Genomic DNA, 22,110 nt, shown 5'->3' with positions numbered 1-22,110 from the left:
GTGTAACATAGTCACAGGCTCTGGGGATTGGGGTGTGGACATCCGTGGGGGCCGCCGTCCTATGGATGGGACTATACAGATGTGCTGTCCTGAGTCTGGCTTCTTGCACTCTGCGCCGTGCACGAGATGCATCCACGTGGTTGTGGGTCTCAGCAGTCTGTTTCTTGTCATTGCCAAGTAGTATATCCTGTGGTGCTGGTGGACTGCTGGTGACCTGCTCACCTGTTGGAGGACGTCTGGGTTGGTCCCAGTTTTGGGCGATTATGAACAGTGTCGTTAAAAACATGTGAGTACAGATGTTTGTGTGAACATAAGCATTCGTTGCTCTTGGGTGAGCACCCAGGATGGGGGAGAGACTCTGGTTTAAAATCTGCTTATAGGGGCGCCTGGGTGGCTCAGTCGGTTAAGCATCTGCCTTCGGCTCAGGTCATGATCCCAGGGTCCTGGGATCCAGCCCCGCATCGGGCTCCCTGCTCGGCGGGAAGCCTGCTTCTCCCTCTCCCACTCCCCCTGCTTGTGTTCCCTCTCTCGCTGTGTCTCTCAGTCAAATAAATAAATAAAATCTTTTTTAAAAAATTAAAAAATATATATATGCTTATAATAAGATAGTTCAGGGGCACCTGGGTGGCACAACTGGTGGGGTGTCCCCCTCTTGGTTTTGGCTTGGGTCGTGATCTCTGGGTGGTGAGATTGAGCCCTGCGTGGGGCTCCGAGCTCAGCACGGAGTCTGATTGGGATTCTCTCTCCCTCTCCCTCTGCCTTTCCCCCTGTTCTCTCGCTCTCTCTCAAATAAATAACATAAATCTTAAAAAAAAAAAGCGTAGTGAGATGTATGAATATACAGTATATAATGTAATACAATATGATAATAATAATCCCCTAGAAGTTAAATACTCCCGTGACCAAGGGGAGGGAGGTGGAGACAGACTGGCAAAGGTTACACGAGTTACCTGAGGGCAAACCCATGTCTCCTGGACCACCTGCCCAGAAAGGAGCACACCTGGGGAGCACCAAATGCAGGGGCCCAGAAGTGCTACCCCATGGCCCTGGCTGGTTAGGGTGTCAAAATGTGGGGCCACACTGCTTGGATTCAAATCCCAGCTCTGCCCTCCGTGGCTGTGTGACATCAGCCCAGTGACCCTGCCTCTCTGTGCTCCATCTCACATTTGTAAGATGTGGGTATTACGCGGAGGCGTAATACCACCCACCCCTTAGGGGTGTGGAGGGAATGAAGAAAGCCAGGCACATAACTTAGTGGGGAGTACTGTGCCAGGCAGCGCTCCGCCGCATTAATTTGACTTCTTCAACAAACATTGACTGAAGGGCTACTCTGTGTATTGGATACTTTGGCAATCAAGATGGCCCCCTAGGGCGCCTGGGTGGCTCAGTTGGTTAAGCGACTGCCTTCGGCTCAGGTCATGATCCTGGAGTCCCTGGATTGAGTCCCGCATCGGGCTCCCTGCTCGGTAGGGAGTCTGCTTCTCCCTCTGACCCTCCCCCCTCTCATGTGCTCTCTCTCATTCCCTCTTTCTCAAATAAATAAATAAAATCTTAAAAAAAAAAAAAAAGAGGGGCGCCTGGGTGGCTCAGTCGTTAAGCGTCTGCCTTCGGCTCAGGTCATGATCCCAGGGTCCTGGGATCAAGCCCCGCATCGGGCTCCCTGCTCCGCGGGAAGCCTGCTTCTCCCTCTCCCACTCCCTCTGCTTGTGTTTCCTCTCTCGTTGTGTCTCTTTCTGTCAAATAAATAAATAAAATCTTAAAAAAAAAGATGTCCCCCCGTAACAAACAAACCAACAAATAAATAAATAAATAAATAAATAAGATAATCCCTGGTCTCACGGAGCTTACCTGCAAGCGGAGAAGGAAGGCAGTAAACAATCAAAGAGACACATAAACCGTGAGAGCGGCTCAGAAGGTGCCCAGCATGTTGGGAAGACAAAACAGGGTGGGGGTTGGGGTATGGCTCAAGTGTAAACAGGATGGCGGGTGAGGGCTCACGGACAAAGTGCAGCAGCGCTGTGTGTCAGAGCAAAGACAGGAGTCGGGGGTGCTAATCACAGGCCCGGATGGAAGACAGAGAGCAGTCAGTGCAAAGGCCCTGAGGCAGGCCTCAGCCTAAAGGGTCGGACGACCAGCAAGGAGATCAGTAAGCGAGGGTGGGGGTGAAAATTAAGGCAAAAGGGTCAGGGCGGCTCTTGTGGGGCCTCCTATTCATGGTGAGGACGTTGCTTTTTCTCTGAGCAAGGCGGGTGGGTTTGGAGCCAACGAGAGACAAGAGCCTACTTAGTTTCTAACAGTGGAGAAAACTGTCCCTGGCGTGCAGGGGTGGAAGCAGGGAGATCAGTAAGGAGGCAACTAAAGTCCAGAGGCTTTTAATCCTTACCAGGTTCCCTCGGGGGAAGCCTTCCTAACCTCTTCATCCTGAGACCCAGAGAGGGTAAGCCATGTACTCAAGGTCACGGAACTAGTTGGTAGCAGAGCCTGAGTTCAAATCCAAGTCTACCCAACCTCAGCCCGTCGTCTTCCTTCCCCACTGTGCACTGGGCTGCCTCTGGAGATGGTGATAGAGCCCCTACCACCAGGGGATCCGAACTGGGGACGGATTTGTTTATTGCACACCTATCGTGTGCCAGGCCCTGCGGATAAAACACTGGACGTGACCAACACACTGTGCTCCAGCGGCAGAGGAAGGGGCGGAGGCGCATGGACAGGTACTTACCGAGACCGCCTGGGAAGATTGCTGTGTGACCTTAGGGAAATGTATTAACCTCTCTGGGCCTCCATTTCTTCCGGCACGAAGTAATGCTCTCCATACCCACTTCATGGGGTTCTGGGAGAAGTCTGATCACATATGTCCTTGACATAGATTTTCCTTAGGGGTGGCTCCCCTGCCCTTCCTCCCCTGCTGGGGCCAGAGGGAAGTCAGACAGGGTCTTTCAGGTCAGAGGAGGCCAGAGGAGTGGGCAGGCCCAGGTTACGGAGGGCCTTGAGTTCCGGGCTGAGGGGTTGTGGCCATGTGCAGGATGGACAGGTGGGAGGAACTGGAGGCCAAGGTACTGAGGGGGCTGGCTGGAGGGCGAGGGGGCGAGGAGGAGACCAGAGCTGGATGGGAGCAGTGCGGACAGAGAGAGAGAGAGGGCCAGGGCTGCGGTGGGAGGCCGGACGGTCGATGTGTTGGGCCATTCTTAGAGCCTCACGTCCTGGGGTCCCCCGAGCAGGGCAGACCGGGCCAGGCACTTTTGAGGAGGCTAAGAAGCAGGTGCTCAGCCAACGGCCCATCATGTCGGCCCGAGCGCGGTCTGCTCTTCCCCCTGCTGCCAGACTCTGACCCAGCTCCGTTGTCACCTTCGCCCTCTGCTCCAATCATCGCTTCGTGCCAGGCCCCAGACGTGGTGTGGGAACAAAACGGGCTTGTCACCCAGGGAGAGAAAAGTCACCCTGGGGCCAGATTCAATTTACAAGCTGGGGAGTGAAGGCAGACAGCACCTGTTTTAGGACACACAGTGAGATTCAGCCAAGCAGGAATGGGGTGGGGGCTCCCCGGCCTCCTCCACGCTCAAGAACAGACAAGGGCGGGCATGGCATTCCTGGCGGGAGGACTGGTCCCGTAGAAACGCCGGGAGGTGGGAATAGTGCTCAGTGCATGGGGTGGGGGAAGGGAGGACTGCGGGCAGGGCTGAGGTTCAAATCTCAGCTCTGCCTGGACTTTGCCGCGTGTGGCCTTGGCCAAATCACGCTCCCTTCCTTCTTCCACTGTCCCATCTGTAGCATCGGCACATGGGGGCAGGCGGCATTTGTCCCTCGATTATTTATCTAATGGTTGTTCTGGGCTCTGAGGGCACCCGGGTAAGGTCTGGGCGTTGCTGGCCTGCAAGGGGGCCCGGCTGTGGGCATCTCTAAGGGGCCCTGGGAGGGGGGGATTCTGAAGTGCTAGGGGGCTGAGAAGGGCTGAGGCAGGGGAAGGGACATCACGAAAGCTCTTTGACTTTCCCTGACTTGCTTTTTGTCAATGCCTCGGTTCACTCCCACATGTATGGGGTCAGAAAATACAGGTGGAGCACCAAGGACGTGGCCCCCTGGAGGCTGTCAGTGCTGGGCGGGGGGAGTGGGAGGGGCTACCCTCGTATTTATTCGTTCATGCCATCAGTGAATATTTCAGGGGCTCCTGAAGGGCACAGGATCTTTTCCCTGTTGGCCTCTCCCTTTTCCTTTCCTGTCAACTGGGGAGGGCATCTCTCCAAGTGGCTGTCAGATCAAAGACCGAAACAGCGCTGCCTACCAAAGGGAGCTTCAGCTTCCCCAGTGTTTACCAGGAGCCAGGCGCCTAACCTATATTAGCCCTTTTAGTTTTCTTTTTTTAAAGATTTTATTTATTTGACAGAGGAGAGAGCACAAGCAGGGAGAGTGGCAGGCAGAGGGAGAAGCAGGGCATGTGGGGCTCCATCCCAGGACCCCGGGATCATGACCTGAGCCGAAGGCGGATGCTTAAACGACTGAGCCACCCAGGCGCCCCTAGGTTATCCCTTTTAATCCTCAGGTAGGATGAAAACCCTGAGGTAGAGATGACCGTTATCCTCATGGGACAGACAAGGAAACTGAGGCTCAGAGTGTCGAGGAGAGCGGCAGAGAGCGCCAAGACCCAGGCACTTAGCTGCCAGTCCGTCTAATGGGAACTGACCGCCTCCAGGCGCCCACTCCCTGAGCTCCTCTTCCTGGCAACCAGTGACATCACTAATTCCACGCCCACCCTCCTCCTGGTGGGGGAGCTGACGTCATCACCGAACAGTGTCGTCACTACCGCGGGCTTACTGCGTGCCGAACGCAGTGCTAAGCAGCCCCTCCTCTGGGCGCACAATGCCCACCTCGCCTCTGTCGCTGTGTATCATAACAATATCGGCAGGCGGGCCTGGCCGGCTCAGTCGGTGGAGCATGCGACTCTTTACGAATTTTTTTTTTTTTTTTTTTTTTGACAGAGAGAGACACAGCGAGAGAGGGAACACAAGCAGGGGGAGTGGGGGAGGGAGAAGGAGGCTTCCCGCGGAGCTGGGAGCCCGATGCTGGGCTCGATCCCAGGACCCTGGGATCATGACCTGAGCTGAAGGCAGACGCTTAACGACTGAGCCACCCAGGCGCCCTTTTTAATTTTTTTTTAAGAATTTTTTTTTTTATTTAGGAGCATGCGACTCTTGATCTCGGGGTCGTGAGTTCAAGTACTTCTTACGTGCTCACGACAAGCTTAGGAGGTACTGATTATTAGTACCCCCATTTTATGGATAAAAAACTGAGGAAGCACAGAGAGGTCGATTGGTTTGCCCGATGCCACACAGCTGATGGGACACAGAATTCAAACCCCCATATTCTGGCTTCAGAGTTTATGCCCTTCATCAAGACACTGCTACTTCCCCTGTCTCCCTTTTACCATTGAAGAAACTGAGGCACAGAGCGACCAAGTATTGGGCCCCAGCTCCAATGGGAAGTGCCAAGGCCATGTCCAGCCCCAGGGCTGCACTCTTCCTCAGGCCTGCAGCACTGTGGTTACTCAGGGCCTGCAAAGCAACCCCACAGCCTGTGAGGTGACAACCCTTCCTCCCTATCACCATGGAAACAGCCCCCAGTTAGGGATAAAGGGGCCCTGTCAGGTTTCTCCCACAGCCCCTTCTTGGTCCACCTCGGGACACTGCCCCTGGAAGACCCCGGCTGGCTGAGCCTCCCCTGGGCTCCCCAGAGCCCTCCAGCGACCCCAGGCGGAGGGTGCACAGTTCTCTAGCTTCTATTCTTCGGCTCCAAGCCTGACCTTGGTGCCAGGCCTTGGAGAAACTCCGCATCCCTCAAATCTCTGAGGCTGGTAGAGGCCTTCAGGAAGGATCCTGGGGCCCCTGGGCCAGTCACAGCCTTCACTGGACCTCCGTTTGCTCAACTGCCCAACTGGGCAGATGAGGAGGAACAGAAAAGTGCCCCAAGCCAGCTGGGTTTTCAACCTCATCAGGCCCCACACCTTGCCACCTTTTTATTAGAAACAGTTGTTTTAGTGGGAAGGTTTTTTTTCCCCCCTTTAATGTTTTTTTCCATTCATTCATTGAATATTTTGTTAAGGTAAAGCTCGTAAGAGTGCTGTGCACAGAGCTTTGGTCAACAACCCAAGGAATTTTGCACAGTAGGCACGCCGTGTAACCAGTCCCCACATCACAGTCCCCCAAACCCCCAAAGATAACTGCCATCCCGCCTTCTAGCACCTTCTAGCACCTTCTAGCACATTTCCTGTATTAGAACTTCTCATAATTGAAATCATGGGGTCCGGACCCTCTTGTGGCCCATCCTTCACTCAACGTTGTGATTCTGAGTTTCGTCTGTGTGGTCTCCAACCCTCTTTATATAACAGAATATTAGTAAGAGCCTCTTCGCCATCCCGAAGTGAAATCCACAGACAATATAACCTACTTACACACATACTTTCTTTCCCCCCCCCAATTCAGTGGGTTGTCCTCAGTGTACTATAACGAGGCACAAATGGAAAGTAGCCCAGTGCGGCGGCTCAGGATGGGCAGATCGGATTCTGTGGGGCCGGAAGCTGGTACCATGGTGAGGGGGGTTCTCCTGAAGGAAAAGCGCCAATGCGTGTGACTCTGGCCGTAGGGAGAGGGGATGTTTATTTAGGATGAAAAGAGAATTATAGCAACTTGCCTCATTTTGAAAGCTGACAAACCCTCCACACATTCCAGAAAAGTGGCACAGACCAGCTTCTAGCTTCATACACTTCAGACCTGCGTCTCCTCCTTCCACCTCATACTTTCTGTGTCAGGTGCCCTAGGACAAGTCATGTGATGTGACTCCTGCGAATTCCTGCCGCCAGCCACCTAGCGGGCACACAGCCATGCATGGACGGGCGTGACCACAGACCCCATAAATACCCGGGGGGGGGGGGGAAGCTTAGGAAAATGTCTCCCCACCTCCACTTCACCTTAGCCAGGGCCCCCCAGTACCCACCCCTCTCCCATGCGCCAGGGGCAGGAGATCCCGGGGGAGGCCTTCATGGAGAGATACAGCGGATTGAATGGATTGCTCTTAGAACATCTCACCTTGGAAAATTTTACCTCCATGTATGGCTTTGTGGACCCATCGTGGGGGTTTTGGAAAGGCAGCTCAAGTAAGGGGCTTGAACCTCGAGGCTATTTCAGCCTCGGGGCACCTGGCTGGCTCAGCCGGTAGAGCAGGCGACTCTCAATCTCAGGGTTGTAAGTTCGAGCCCCACGTTGGGTGTAGATTACTTAAAAATAAAAAAAAAAATTTTTTAAGATTTTATTTATTTATTTGACAGAGAGAGAGAGAGTGTGTGTGTGCATGAGCACGGGCAGAAGGAGAGGGAGAAGCAGGCTCCCCACCAAGCAGGGAGCCCGATGCAGGGCTTGATCCCAGGGTCCCGGGCTCATGACCTGAGCCGAAGGCAGACGCTTAACCAACTGAGCCACCCAGGCGTCCCTTAAAAATAAAATCTTAACAACAACAACAACAAAAAAGCCAACAAAACTGTTTCAGCTTCACGGTGACCCTGGACTGGGTTTCACAGGTGGGTTCTGCCACTCTGTGGCCTTACAGGAAGGAGTGGGCAGGGCACATAGCTTCTGTGGCCTCGGTTTCCTTGTTGTTAAAAGGAGGTGGTGGCTTAGCCTCTTCTTCAAAGGTTGGGGCAAAGAGTCAATGTGAGGAAAGTGCTCAGCCCCACTTTACAGATGGGAAGTGCTTCGTGTCCCACCAGCTGTGTGGCTTTGGGAAAGTCACTCAACCTCTCTGTGCTTGCTTTCTTCATTCATAAAAGGGGACTAATAATCGTCGTGACCTCATAGGATTGTTGTGGGGTTTGGGTAGACCATTCCCACCTTGCAGATGAAGAAATGAGGCTCAGCGAAAGTTTGTTGCCAGGGTTCCACCAGTGAGTGGGGCGCCCCTCACCTACCTCTTGCTCACCCTCCCTCCTGCCCTGAGATTCCTCTGCCCCCTCCCCAACCCTCCAGGAGTGACTCCTGTCCTCACCCCCCCGCCCCCGCACTGGTCCTCATGGTGTCTCCCCCACACTCCTACAGCCAGAAGTTGTCAGGCGAATACTTCAGGTACAAGGGCATCCCTTTCCCTGTCGGCATCTACTCACCCGAGAGCATCCGCATGGTAGAGAACGCTGATGTGCAGGACGACGACATCTTCATCATCACCTACCCCAAGTCAGGTACCTGCTGGGCGGGCTGGCTGGGGTGGTGGCCACAGAGCCTGAGAAGGGCTCTCGGACGGGAAGGGGAAGTGGAAAGAGCCGGGGGTGGGGGGTGGGGGGGGGTGAGCTTGGCTTTTGCACTGGTCAGTCCCTCCGCCAGGTGTCGCTCCTTCCCCCCCCAGGTGGGCTCTCCTGTCCTCAGGGACGCCTTCCCTGACCTCCCCATCCCCTTAACTGGCCTCTACTGGCCTTCATAGCGCCTGTCACCACCAGCCACTGTATTGTGTTTTCATTTGTTGGTTTATTCTCTGGTGTCCCCACTGGAACATGAGCTCTTTGAGGGCAGCTGGTTTAGTGTGTCTGGATCACCGCTATGTTCTTTGAGTCTAAAACAGTGCCCGGCACATAATAAATATTCGGTAAATATTGGTGGAAGGAAGGAGGCGTGGAGGGAGGGGGGAAAGAGACGCTCTTAATGTTCTCCATTCTGTCACTGAAAAACTGCTTATTGGTCATCTGCCATGTGTGGAGACACAGCTGTGAATAAGGAAGACAGTTGTCAGTTTGTCGGGAGACACGGGCTTTATTTCAATGTGCAATCACTTACGTTACTATATAATTAGTGTTGGGGTGGGTGCCCCCAAGGAAAGGTGCAGAGAGCGTTGAATGTAGGTAACAAAAGAGATGGTCTGGGGGGTGAGGGCAGCCTTCGTGGGGGACAAGATGTTCATGTCCAGACCTGGAAGCTGCAGAGGGGTTTGAGTGGGAAGGTGTGTCCTAGACGGAGGGGCAGCACATGCAAAGGCCCTAGGTTGGGGGGAGGCTTGAAGAGATTAGGGGAACAAGAGAAGGTCAGTGAGGCTAGGGATGAGCCGGGGGCACGTGGGCTGATGAAGCGTCCCTGTGGAGCCAAGGTGAGGCTCTGCGGTGACTTTACTCCAAGTCCCTCAGGGAGCTTTGAGCAAGAGAAGGGAGAGACTTCAGTTTTTCCGTCTCTACCATGATGGGGATGGACTACTTTATTTCTTTTTCAAAACACTTTTGAAACATTTCAAAATATGATATTCACCGTCTTCAGCATAGAGTTCTGTGAGGGGTATTTCTTGAGATATAATTCACCCACCGTATGATTTACCCATTTTTTAAAGTGTACGATTCTCTGGTAGTAGTGTATTCACAGACTTGGACCACCACCACAATCCATCCTGGTGCAAACCCTTGGTACCTCTTGGTACCATGTGCACCATCCTTTCACCATCCCAACAAGAAACCCTGTACCCATTAGCCATCCCTCCCCAAGCCCCACATCCCCAACCCGAAGCCTTGGCCACCATTAATCTGCTTGCTGGCTCTGTGGATTTGCCCATTCTGGACATTTCATATAAATGGAACGCTACAATGCATGGTCTTTTGTGTGTCTGGCTTCTTTCACTTAGTACGACGTTTTTGGGTTCATCCACGTGGTAGCACGCTTCAGTGCTCCTTCATTCCCGTTTATGGTGGAATACCGTTCCATAGCATGCATCCTATTTTCTGTTTACTCATTCATCAGTTGATAAACACTTGGGTTGTCTGCACTCTTTGTCACAAGTAATGCTTCTAGGAACATGGGCATCCTGTATGTGGACATATGTTTTCATTTCCCTCAGAGTTCTGAGTTTTGAGAGACGCACACAGTCCTATAACCACCATCACAGCCAAGATACAGAACAACCCCATCGCCCCCAAACCTTCACACACTTTCCTGGCCACCTCCTCCCTCACCCCAGCCCCTGACAACCTGTTTGCAGCCCCTAGAGTTTTGCCTTTTCCATAATGTCACATAGATGGACCCATACCATGTGCAGCTTTTGAGATTGACTTCTTATTTTTTTTAAAGATTTTATTTATTTATTCGACAGAGAGAGAGGGAGGCGGGGAGAGGCAGAAGCAGGCTTCCTACGCCGAGCAGGGAGCCCGATGCGGGGCTCGGTCCCAGGACCCTGGGATCATGACCTGAGGCGAAGGCAGATGCTTAACGGACTGAGCCACCCAGGCGCCCCTGAGACTGACTTCTTTCATTCAGCATAATATACTTTAGATTCACCCAACCTGTTGTGGTTTTTTTTGTTTTTGTTTTTGTTTTTTTATGTCCAAGGAGTATTCTTTTCTATGGATGGACCATGGTTTATCCATTCATCTACTGAAGGACGTTTGGGTTGTGTCCAGATTGGGATGCGTATGAATGCAGCTGTTATGCAGCTTTGCATTCAAGTCCATGCATGGAAATATGTTTTCATTTTTCTTGGGTAAATACTCAGAAGTGAGATTGCAGAGTCTATGGGAAGTAGGTTTGCTTAACTTTATGAGAAATTGCCAAGCTCTTTTTCCAAAGTGGCTTTGCCATTTTGCATTCTCACCAGCAACATCGGTGAGCTTGCCAACCGAGTGTTCCTCGCCAACACTTGAGATTGTCAGGGTTTTTTGTTTGTTTGGTTGGTTTTTAAGCCATTCTAACAGGTACATATTGCTATCTCACTGTGGTTTTAATTTGCATTTCCCTGGTGGCTAATGATGTGGAGCATCTTTCCACTGGCTCATTGGCCAATTATGTATCTTCTTTGATAAAGTGTCTGTTCAAGTCTTTCCCCCATTTTGTAATCAAAACCATTTGTTTTCTCATTATTGAGTTTCGAGAGAGTTCTTTTTTTTTTTTTAATTAGGCTCCACGCCCAGCGTGGGGTTTGAACTCATGACTCTGAGATCAAGAGTCAGATGCTCTACTGACTGAGTCAGCCAAGCATCCCGAGAATTCTTTATATAATCTGAGTACAAACCCTTTATCAGATATGCCTTTTGCAAATACTTTCTCCCCATCTGTGACTTATCTCTCTAGTGTTTTCTCAAAGCAGAAATCTAATTTTGATGAAATCCAATTTGTCAATGTGTTCTTCAATGGGTCAGATTTTGATATCATAGCTAAGAAACCTTTGCTTAACCCCAGGTCGGAAAAACGTCCTTTGTGTTTCCCTGTAGAAGTTTTATGATCTTAGATTTTAAACTTAAATCTATGATCCATTTTAAGGTAATTCTAGTATATGGGATGAGGTATAGTGTGAGGTTCTTTGCCCTTGGATGTCCAATTAGTTCAGCTTCTTTCTTTAATTTGAAATGTACTGATTTTTTTCTTAAGAATAATGAATTCATAGTTCAGAAGCTCAAGAGGTACCAAGGGTTTGCACCGAAAGATCGCTCTCTCCTCCTGCAGTCACCAAGAGCCCCCGTGTATCCTTCCAGAATTTGCACGTCCAAGCAGAAATGTGCATAAATATATTTTCGCTTTTTCCTACCACAGTTCACACACTACCCACACCATTCTGTATTGCGGTCTTGTCTATATTTTTGCTTTCTTTTTCCTTGTATTTGTTTAGGGGAGAGAAGGGGAGAGTCTTAATCCCCCAACGTGGGGCTCGATCTCATGGATCACGATCTGAGCCAAAATCAAGAGCCAGACATTCCCCGGGCGCCCCTCTTTCTCTTTGCATCTTGACATCACCCCATCTTAGGACTGTAGACAAAGAACTTCTTTGTTTGTTTGTTTGTTTGTTTACGGTTCCATAGTATCCCATAACATCGGCTGTACAGGAATTCTTGTTTAAAGAGTTCCTGGCTGATAACTATTTACTAGTTTTCAACCTTTGCCTTTAAACACAATGTAAACTTTATACACAATGTAAACTTTATACACAATGTTGCCTCCAGGGCATATAGCACCTGCACACTTCGGCCTTTATCTGTAGAAAAAACTCCTAGATATGGAATTGCTTGGCCAAAGGGTCTGTGAGGATGCGATTTTGATGGCCATTGCCAAATTTCCCTTCATCAGAGTTGTAGAAACCTCTTCCCTGAACAGCAGGTTTCGTTCAAAGCAACTTTGAGCCGGATGGTGATGGTTGCACAACAACCTGAATGCATTTCATGCCACTGAGCTGGACCCTTTAGAAATGGTTAAATCGGTAAGTTTTACGTTATGCGTATTTTAGAAAAGAATTTGTGAACTAGTCACGGAGGATTAAACGACTAAGGGGGTAAGGAGAACCCCAGGGGATACAGGAAGAGCCCATACAGGGATCAGCCAGCCACTCCCCCTGGGCGGAAAGCAGAGCGCCCAAGGAAATCTGATGGGGTCGCGGGGGGCAGAAAGTGTCGCTGTCGCTGGGTGTTCGGGGCACTGCCGGCCGCGGTCCATCACGGGAGCCAGCGGGCGAGAGGAGCGGGCGAGAGCCGGGAAGAGAAGCCCATCCTCCCGCAGGACTCCTCCGGCGCCCTCTACTGGCGGAGGTTATCATTGCGCCAGGCGCCGGAGGAGAACTGTTCACAGGGTCCGGCTCCCAACGCCCAGAACAGGGCAACGGAGAGTGGATTCGGAGGCAGAGGCAGTGCATCAAGAACCGGGGCAGGGTTATTGTTAGAATCCAGGGCAATATAGGGGCACCCGACTGGTTCAGTTGGTGGAGCGTGAGACTCTTGATCTGGGCGTCGTGGGTTCAAGCCCCACCTTGGTCGCAGACATCTCTGCCCTTAAAAATAGGGGCGCCTGGGTGGCTCAGATGGTTGGGCGTCTGCCTTCAGCTCAGGTCGTGATCCCTGGGTCCTGGGATCGAGTCCCGCATCGGGCTCCCTGCTCCTTGAGAGCCTGCTTCTCCCTCTACCTCTCTCTCTCTCTCTCTCTGTCTCTCATGAATAAATAAATAAAATCTTTAAAAAAAAAATAGGGGCGCCTGGGTGGCTCAGTCGGTGAAGCGTCTGCCTTCGGCTGATGTCATGATCCCGGGGTCCTAAGATCGATCCCCGCAAGGAGCCCCGCGTGGGCCTCCCTGCTCAGCGAGGAGCCCGTTTCTCCCTCTGTCTCTGTCTGCAGCTCCCCCTGCTTGTGCTCTCTCTCTCTGTCAAATAAATAAATAAAATCTAAAAAACCCCCCAAAACAAAAAACAAAACAGACAAACAAAACAACAAAACAAAGAATCCAGGGCAATATAATACTAATAATAGGTGACTGTTAACATTATTATTTCTCAGCTGACTTGCCTATAGTCTCCTGGAATCCAGACCAGAGAACCAGGTCATTGATATAAGGTCCCTTCCTGCTACATGACATTTGTGGCTCCCCCCCAGAAATCAAGGGGTTGAAGGAGCAGTGAAAGGAGCTGAGGTTTTTAAGCCCAGAGGCCTTAAGGATTTAATTCCAGCTTCCTGTATGTACTAGCGGAATGCTTCTGCCTCACACATAAGCCTCAGAATCCCCGCCTACTAGAAGCTTATTTGTCATTCCTTTAAACTCCAGGCGGTGCAGGATGCGTGGAGGGAACTGGGGGGAAATCCATGCAGTCTCAGGCATTCTGGCTCTTTCCGTCTTATGGCTCTGCCATCCCCGGGAGCCCCAGTCTCCAGGGGTGTCCCCGCATCCAGCCAGCGGAGAGGGAAGGTGGGGCACGTAGGAGGTGTTTATGGGCCAGGCCTGGAAATGGCTGCATATCACTGCCACCTGAGCTCACTTGGCCAGAACTCGGTCACATGGCCCCACATGTAGCTGCAGGGGAGGCTGGGGAAATGTGGTCCCGTCATATTCCTGGTAGGGAGATGAAATGGGGTTGGATGGACAGCAGCCAGTCTCTGCCACGCGGGCCACTTCCTAGCTTCGCCACCTTGGCCGCCGACTTTGTTTCTTTGCGCCTTGAGTTCCTGCTCCGAAAATCACGATAAGCAGGCCTAGCTTCTCCACTGGCCGGCCGGCCAGCCGTGAGGAATCTGAGAAATCTGACTCCGGTTCTCTGTGGCCTCCCCTCCACCCCGCCCCATCTTTGATTAATTTGCCCAATATCTCCTGGCAGGCACCAACTGGATGATTGAGGTCCTCAGCTTAATCCTAAAGGACGGGGACCCAGCCTGGATCCACTCGGTGCCCATCTGGAAGCGGGCACCCTGGTGTGAGACCGTCATGGGTGCCTTCAGCCTCTCGGACCAGCCCAGCCCCCGCCTCATGAGTTCCCACCTCCCCATCCAGCTCTTCACCAAAGCCTTCTTCAACTCCAAGGCCAAGGTGCAGGACGCGGGAGGGATGTTGGGGTGGGGGAGAGCTGACTCTCCCTGACTGATGGGTTCAGCACATTTATTGAACACCTACTATGTGCCTGGCCCTGATCTAGAACAGTAGCTAATAAGCACACAGCAACGTAAGCCTACATTCTAAGGGGGTAACAGGCAGAGAATAGGTAAGGAAGCTCTTTAATATGCCAAGGTGGCAAATTCACATCAGAAAGGAGCAGAGTGTGGGGGTGTCTGGGGGAAGAACATTCCAGGCACAGGGAAGAGCAGGTGCAAAGGCCCTGGGGTGGGCGTGGCATGCCTGAGGCTGGCAAGGAAGCCTGTGTGGTCAGAGCCAACTGAACGAGGGGGAGAGGAGTAGAGATGAGGTCAGGGAGGTAACAGGCTTCCAACTGTGCAGGGCTGCGTGGGCTGTGGTGGGAACTTCGCTTGTCCCCTGGGGGTCATGAGCCAGGGCAGAGCTCTGAGCAGAGAAATAGGAGCCGACTTAGGTTTCCACAGGCGCCCTCTGGACACGAGGTGGGGGACAGGCCGTGGGGGCAAGGGCAGGTCGTCCAGGTGGGAGGCAACAGTGGACGAGACGAGGGTGGTGGAGGTGCGTCAGTCAGCACAGCAGAGGTGGTGAAGGAAGAAGAGAGGTGAAGGAAACGGGCTGGGTTTGGGGTGTATTTTGAAGGTGGAACCAGTAGTCGGATTAGCTGACAGATTGGGTGTGGGTGTCAGACAGATGAATCAAGGGTGACTCCATGGTGTTTGGCTTAAGCCGCTGGGAGGATGAAGCTGCCGTCACCTGGGATGGGGGGGCGGCGAGATGGGGAGGTTCAGGGGAAAGTGGGAGCTCTGTCATGGCCCGTAGGTGTCCGGGTGCGGGTTGCCAGTGGGCAGGGAGATAACTGAATCGGGATTTGATAGGGATTTGATAACCGGGATGGACTTGCATATCTGTAATTGGCTGGTCAATGCAGAGATGGACGGAGTCATTAAAGCCAGGAGACTGGTGGGGTCACCAAGCAAGTGAGTGGCTGACCATAGACTTGGGGAAGGAGACAGTTGCCAGGGAAGGACATATCCGATGGGGCTGGAGTGGGCTTGGTTGTGGAATAGGAAGCAGGTATACAGAGTGGAGCCAGGTGATCAGGGCCTTGAATGCCAGGCCCAGGGGCTGGGACTCTTCCCTGGGGTGCTGGAGAGTCGAAGAAAGCAGGGTCAGATCTGGGTATAGAAGCACCTTCTGGGGCCATGTGGAGGCTGGGAGGCTGGGGAAGAGGCTCTGGTGAAGGACCAGGCAGGAAGAGATGAGCTAGGGCCTTGGCTATGGGAATAGGAAGGAAGGTCAACACCCCTCACCCTGATCTCCTCCATCCTGAACCCCATGCCTTCTTCCTCCAGTCTTTATTCCCTGAAGCCAAACCGTCACTCTGCCTAGTCCAGGAACAGTCCCACTCTCCTCCTGGAATGTGGTTGCAGGGAGCTCTCCCCATCCGCTGGCATGAGGTGAACCGATCTAAGCTTAGCGGGGCAGTCCCCTGAGAAGTCAGCTCTGAGTCCTTCCTGCTGTGGGATCAGAAGAGAGAAGGCTTGAGGACACGCGGTCTTTGGGGCTGGGGTCCTTCCTGTGTCTGACACCTTCTGGCCTCCTCCCCAACATCCACACACAGGTGATCTACATGGGCCGGAACCCCCGGGACGTGGTGGTCTCGCTCTACCATTACTCCAAGATTGCTGGGCAGTTGAAGGACCCCGGCACACCTGACCAGTTCCTGCAGAACTTTCTCAAAGGCGAAGGTGAGGACTAGGGCAAAGTGAGACGGGGGGTGGGGGCGCCCCTTGGGGACCCAGCCAAGAAGGGGGCAGGGGAGGGGTACGAAGGCGAGAGAGGCAGAGATACAGGGCGTTACTCGCAGTGAAGGACACAGGGGAATAGAGAGAAGGAAACAGACAGCAGACACATAGATACAGAGAGAGAAGAGAGAAACCAGAAGAGAGAGAGAGATGCAGAAAAGGGACAGAAACAGAGAGATGGGGAGACAGGGGTTTTCAGGGTGCCAGGTGTGGGGGGTTTGGGGGAAGCATCCAGCTCTGAGGGGCCGGGCCTGGGGCCACATGGGGCCAGTGAGGCCCCCCTGAGCCCCGAGCCCCAGCGGAGGTGGTCTTGCTGCCCGGACCTCATCCGCCTGCCCCTCCGCCCGCAGTGCAGTTTGGCTCCTGGTTCGACCACATTAAGGGCTGGATTCGGATGCAGGGCAAAGAGAATTTCCTGTTTATCACCTATGAGGAGCTGCAGCAGGTGATTCCCCCCCCCGCCCCCCGCCCTCCCCACCCCCCGGCCCAGCGCCCCCCACTCCTCCCCTCCTCACACCCGCTTCCCTTCCCGCGAGGCCTGCTCTGCTGCCCAACGCACCAGGTACTGGGGGCGCAGCCGTGAACGGAGCAGGGTCCTGAGCCCCTGAGCCGCAGAAGGGGCATGGACAGAGACATGAAATAGATGGCAGCTGGAGAGCAGAGCGAAGGAGAAAAGGCAAGCCGAATAGAAGCTGAAGATAAGGAATGTGTGGGGGCGCAGTTTTAAATAGGGTGGCCAGGGAGGCCTCTGGGGGGAAGATGACACGTAAGCAAAGATCTGAAGAAGAAGAAGGAGCCCTGGAGATAGCTGGGGGGAAAGTGTCCCGGAAAGCCAGTGCAAAGACCCTGAGATGAGAGCATGCTTGATGTGTTCCTAGGGGAGCAAAGAAGCCCATGTGGCCAGAGCCGACTGAGTCTGGGTGGGGGTGGGAAATGTGGGCAGCGAGGGGATAGGAGGCACAGGGAGGACCTTGGCTTGTCTCCGAGTAGGTGGAAGCCCCCAGTGGGCCCTGAGCGGGAGAGCAGACAGGATAGATGAGGTCCTGCGGAACTGCAGCATGTGGGAAGTGAGTTTCGATGATGGCTGTGACCTGAAAGGCAGAGGGGGCGGTGGAAGGAAACAGCCTTTGGAGCTAGATGGGGATCCTGTCTGGACCCCATCAAACAGCCCTGGAACAGGCACCCAGGAGAGGAAAATGCCTTCTGGCTGGGGCAATCAGGGAAAGCTCCCTGGAAGAAGGTGCCATGCAGAATGCCCACTGCTTTGCTGGGCTGTAAGGAGGATGCTGGGCTTCTAGAGGGACAACCCACAGTGAACATAACCAACCATTCTAGATTCTTTTTTTCTTTTTTAGCAAACGCTTTTTTTTTTAAGATTTTATTTCTTTGAGAGAGAGAACATGGGGGGTCGGGGGGGCAGATGGAGAAGCAGACTATCCACTGAGCAGGGAGCCCAATGTGGGACTCCATCCCAGGACCCTGGGATCATGACCTGAGCCGAAGGCAGACGCTTAACTGACTGGGCCACCCAGGTGCCCCATTCTAGATTCCTAACAAAGATATTCCCAGAGGCTGGGTACCTGAGAAGCTCCCATTATATGCCCCTTCACTAAGTTCCCCAGACACATTCCCTTCTTGTGTGTTTCATGTATGTGTCGTATTCTTTCTGTCAGTACTTTTTGGAGTGGGAAACACCTGAATTTTTATGTCCAATAAAGCAGTTAAAATCCCCTAAAATGTTGGGGTGCCTGCGTGGCTCAGTTAGTTGGGCATCCAACTCTTAATCTCAGCTCAGGTTTTGATCTCAGGGTCGTGAGTTCGAGCCCAGCATGGAGCCTACTTAAAAAAGTCCCCTAGGGCGCCTGGGTGGCTCAGTTGGTTGAGCGACTGCCTTCGGCTCAGGTCATGATCCTGGAGTCCCGGGATCGAGTCCCGCATCGGGCTCCCTGCTTAGTGAGGAGTCAGCTTCTCCCTCTCCCTCCACCCCTACCCCCCTGCTCATTCTCTCTCTCTCTCTCAAATAAATAAATAAAAATATTCTTTAAAAACTGGTGGGAAAATGCAGGCTCATGGGATTGCTGTGAGAACCACAGTGGCTGGCACTGGCATATTATTACCATCTGACAAGGTACGCCACAGTGTGAATATAGTGTGTAAAGTAAAAGTGATTAGGTTCTGAGCAAGGGCCTATCTGATTAGTAGTAACAATAGTAGCCAATGTCCCCTGAGGGTGAGAGAGGCCATGCACCAAATACCACATGTGGCTCATCATATTTAATCCTCGCCAGGTATGGGCAGGTGAGTTACCTATTAGAGCGAACCACATAAAATTGCCAGTATCGAGCCACATTTTATAGGGGTCACCCCAATATTGTTATTACCCCCATTTTAGAGAGGAGGAGCCTGGGGGTTTGGAAGCTGGACAGAGTTGACAACCTACCTGAGTTTTTTGTTTTTTTGTTTTTTTCCCAACCTGGTAAATCTCTTGATGTTGGAAGATCCAGAGAAGATTTTGGCATTACCATCCCCCCACCCCCACTTTTTTTTTTTTTCATCTAGTTTTGTTCTCCAAACCAAAAACTGGGCCATGCAGCCTGACAGAGCTTCTGGGCTGCCCCAGGGTGTGAGGAATTGCCAACATGTTAGAATTTCTGGGACACGCCAGTGGTTCAAGACGATAAAGGGATGGAGGGTTATGAAACCAGGGATGACGTGGAAAATCAGAGCCGTGGGGTTGGTGGAGCTGAGCAGAAGGCGGATTGCATTTCAGGGAAGGCAGCAAAAATAGAAGGGGGCAGGGAGGGGTGGGGCTTCAGGCACTTAAATCTGAGCTCCTCCCTAGCTGTGTGACCCTGGACAAGTGTCTTCCCCTCTCTGAGCCTCCTTTTACCGACTGGGGTAAGGACACCTCTCTGCAGGGTTATTGGCATGCCTGCCACAAATATACATGAGGGGCTTGGACCAGAGCTTGGTACACAGGAGGTGTTCAATTCCCAGTAACTTGAACCGTCGTTGTCGGGAGGGGGTGGATATTTGAGCTGCATCTGGATGGGGAGGTTTGCCAGGTGGAGGAGGGTGGCATGGGGCATTCTTGGCAGCCCCATGCCGAAGCTGCAGGGAGGAAATTGCAGGGAATGGTAAGTTCTGGAAAGATAGGATGGGGGAGGCCAGACCACTTCTCTCCTTGAAAGCCAGGCCTGGGCGGGGGGTGGGGGTGGGGAGGGGGTGGCAGGACTCCTGTCCCTGGGCACCAGGGAGCCATAGGAGGTCTGGGAGCAGAGAAGAGTAGGGTCAGCTCTGGGTGTGGGGGCCTGGAGGCAGGGAGGCCAGGGAGGAGGCTGGGGAGGAGGCTGGGGTGAGGAGTCCATAGGGAGAGGCCAAGGCTTGACCAGTGCTAGGGCTGAAAGCCCAGAGGAGATGAGCAGAGACAGACTGACAGGGGTGTGGGGGCAGGGGGAGACAGAGGGGTGAGGCCGGGCTGGGAGTCTGGCCTGGGAGTGGCTCAAGGAGGTCGCCTTTCCGGGATGGGGACCCGGGGTGGGGGTGCAGATTTGGGGCACAGAGAGGCTGACTCCCCCTTCTACCCCGAGTGAGGGTGATTCTGCATAAGGTGCCTGAGTAACCTCTGCTCCCTGCTGTGACCTCCACCCGCAGAACCCTCCAAAGCCCCAAACTGCAAAAACTCAGAAGCCATAGCCCAATCCCTCAGCTCAGAGGTGGGAAAACTGGGGCAAAGAAGCAGAGTCACCCAGACAGGCCTGGGTCAGGACTCAGACGTCCAGATTCGGGGTCTGGTGGGTGCTCCTTCCTTGCCTGGGGTCCCACCTCCCTCCGCCTGGCCCCCCCTGACCCCTCTCCCCTGCCTGCAGGATCTCCATGGCTCCGTGCAGCGCATCTGCCAATTCCTGGGTCGGCCGCTTGGTGAGGAGGCGCTGGGCTCCGTGGTGGCGCACTCAGCTTTCGGCGCTATGAAGGCCAACGCCATGTCCAACTACACGCTGCTGCCCCCCAGCCTGCTGGACCAGCGCCACGGGGCCTTCCTCCGGAAAGGTGCGGGGGCTCTGGGGTGCCACAGCCTGGCTGTGTGACCTGGGCGAGTCACGTAACTTCTCTGGGCCTCAGTTTTCCTGGCTGAAACATGGGGTTGCTCCAAACAGAACTGCCTTCCCAGCGTCACTGTGGACCCAGGACTGACCCCCCACACAGGGCTGAGCCTGGGGCCGGGCACACTCTGTGAGGCTCTATAGCGTCTTTGCAAATCTTTCTTAGCATGAAGGGCTCACCCCAGAAATATTCAAGTGTTGGATTACGGGGTGAGGGTGGGAGTGCACTGCTTCCTATTCCTGCTAAAATACCACAAATTTAGCGGCTTCACATAAGCCACGTTTATTCTCTTACGGTTCTGGTCAGAAGTCCAAAATCAGTGTCACTGGGTTAAAATCAAAGTGTCCAAGGGATTGTTCCTTCTGAGGCTCTAGGGGGAGAATCCATTCTTTGCCTTTTCAGTCTCTAGCCCCATGTGCACTGCTTGGCTCGTGGCCCCCATTCATCTTGGAAGCAGCAGCAGAGCATCTTCTGATCTCTGACTCTGACCCTCCCACCTCCTCTTATCAAGACCCTCGTGGCTAAATGGGGGCCACCTGGATAATCCAGGATCCCCTCCCCATCTCCAGGTCTTTAACAATGACACCTGCAAACTCCCTTTTGCCATGTAAGGTCACCTAGGCATAGGTTCCAAAGACTAGGAGAGGTCGACATCTGGAAGGAGGGGGTGATTATTCAGCCTCCCACAGGGAGCCCCCCGCCAAGACCTCACGAGGGCTGTCACGTAATATGTGGGGTGTACACTTGCTAAGATTCAAAATGCCACGATCCGAACGACATTGGCCCCAGGATTCCAGGTTAATGCCCCATGACAGTGAGAAACGTGAGGCTCGGAGGGATCCCCGCACCTGCCTGGGCACATGGAAGGGGCAGAGTTCACACCCCTTGCCTGCTCGGTTGCTGCGAGGGTTAAAGAGTGAACCCCACGAATCCAGGGTAGCCCTTCAGCAGGTCCCCTGGCACCGAGTGTGGGAAAGCATTCATTCCCACTGTCAGAGCCATAATGGAGGTAGCGTGTTGCAGGAGCCCTGCGGTGAGGAAGCCCTGTTCCAGCCAGGGAGGTGAGGGACGGGTCACAGTGACACGGTCACACTGGCAAGAATGCTGGATGGGGAGGCGGATGTTCCGGCCGAGAGATTTAAGGGGTCGGGGTAAAATAGAGGAAGGCAACAGGTCTACTGCAGGGACAGGCAGGATGGGGGGAGCCGAGGGAGGGAGGGCGCAAGAAGGGTGCCCAGGGGTCTGGCCAGGTGACTGGGGGCAGAGGCGGCCACTGTAGGAGGTAAAGGGGCAGCATGGAAAGGAAGAGGGCTGGGGAGGTGCTTCTGGCAGGGGCCCGCAGGTGGGAAAGGGGGTGCTGGCATGTTGGGGGCGGGGAAGTTTCCCACGTTCCTCACCTTGCTGGCCCTCCCTCCCTTCCAGGCGTGTGCGGTGACTGGAAGAACCACTTCACGGTGGCGCAGAGCGAAGCCTTCGACCGTGTCTACCGCGAGCAGATGCGGGGGCTGCCCACCTTCCCCTGGGACGTCCTCGAGGACGCCAGCCCGGACCCCGATCCCAGCCCCAGCCCCCCCGAGGCCTCCGAGCCCCCCAATCCGTGACTCTGAGAATAAACGCTGCACTCCCGCCCGGGCTCTCGCTGCGCTCTGGAGGTGGCTTGCCGCGGCCGGCCGGCAGGGGGCGCGCGAGGGAGGCGGAGGCTGCGGGCGGGGCGGGGCGGGGCGGGGCGGGGCGGGGCGCCGCGCGCCCAGGGACCTCGGGAGAAGACGAGTCTTCTTCCCCGCCCGGCACGCCAGTGGGGTCGGTGACTTAGAAGCCCCCGCCGGAGGCGAAGGTGCTGCGGGGAGGCCCTCCTGGGTGGGAGGGAGGAGGGGGCCAG

The 22,110-nt window shown here is 53.9% G+C and overlaps 1 protein-coding gene across 3 annotated transcripts; it reads left to right on the top strand.

Annotated features, from left to right (window-relative positions):
* Nucleotides 1–248: 248 nt before the first annotated feature.
* SULT2B1 (sulfotransferase family 2B member 1) lies at nucleotides 249–21,858 on the top strand. 3 transcript variants are annotated; one of them, XM_073886627.1, is made up of 7 exons: nucleotides 249–286; nucleotides 8,079–8,218; nucleotides 14,072–14,280; nucleotides 15,944–16,070; nucleotides 16,478–16,572; nucleotides 19,997–20,177; nucleotides 21,654–21,858. In XM_073886627.1, exons 1-7 carry the CDS (start codon nucleotides 264–266, stop codon nucleotides 21,830–21,832), a joined length of 954 nt encoding a protein of 317 aa, XP_073742728.1. In that variant the 5' UTR covers nucleotides 249–263; the 3' UTR covers nucleotides 21,833–21,858. The 3 variants fall into 3 exon arrangements, with proteins under 3 accessions (XP_073742728.1, XP_073742729.1, XP_025705801.1); XM_073886628.1 differs by lacking the exon at nucleotides 249–286 and adding an exon at nucleotides 4,467–4,537; XM_025850016.2 differs by lacking the exon at nucleotides 249–286 and having other exon boundaries at nucleotides 8,053–8,218.
* Nucleotides 21,859–22,110: the final 252 nt, after the last annotated feature.

Source organism: Callorhinus ursinus, unplaced genomic scaffold, assembly GCF_003265705.2.
Source record: "Callorhinus ursinus isolate GAN/ISIS: 27379988/994484 unplaced genomic scaffold, GSC_fseal_2.0 scaffold71, whole genome shotgun sequence".
NCBI classification, from domain to species: domain Eukaryota; kingdom Metazoa; phylum Chordata; class Mammalia; order Carnivora; family Otariidae; genus Callorhinus; species Callorhinus ursinus.
Note: the sequence above shows the minus strand (reverse complement) of the source record. Positions and strands in the feature narration are given on the sequence as shown.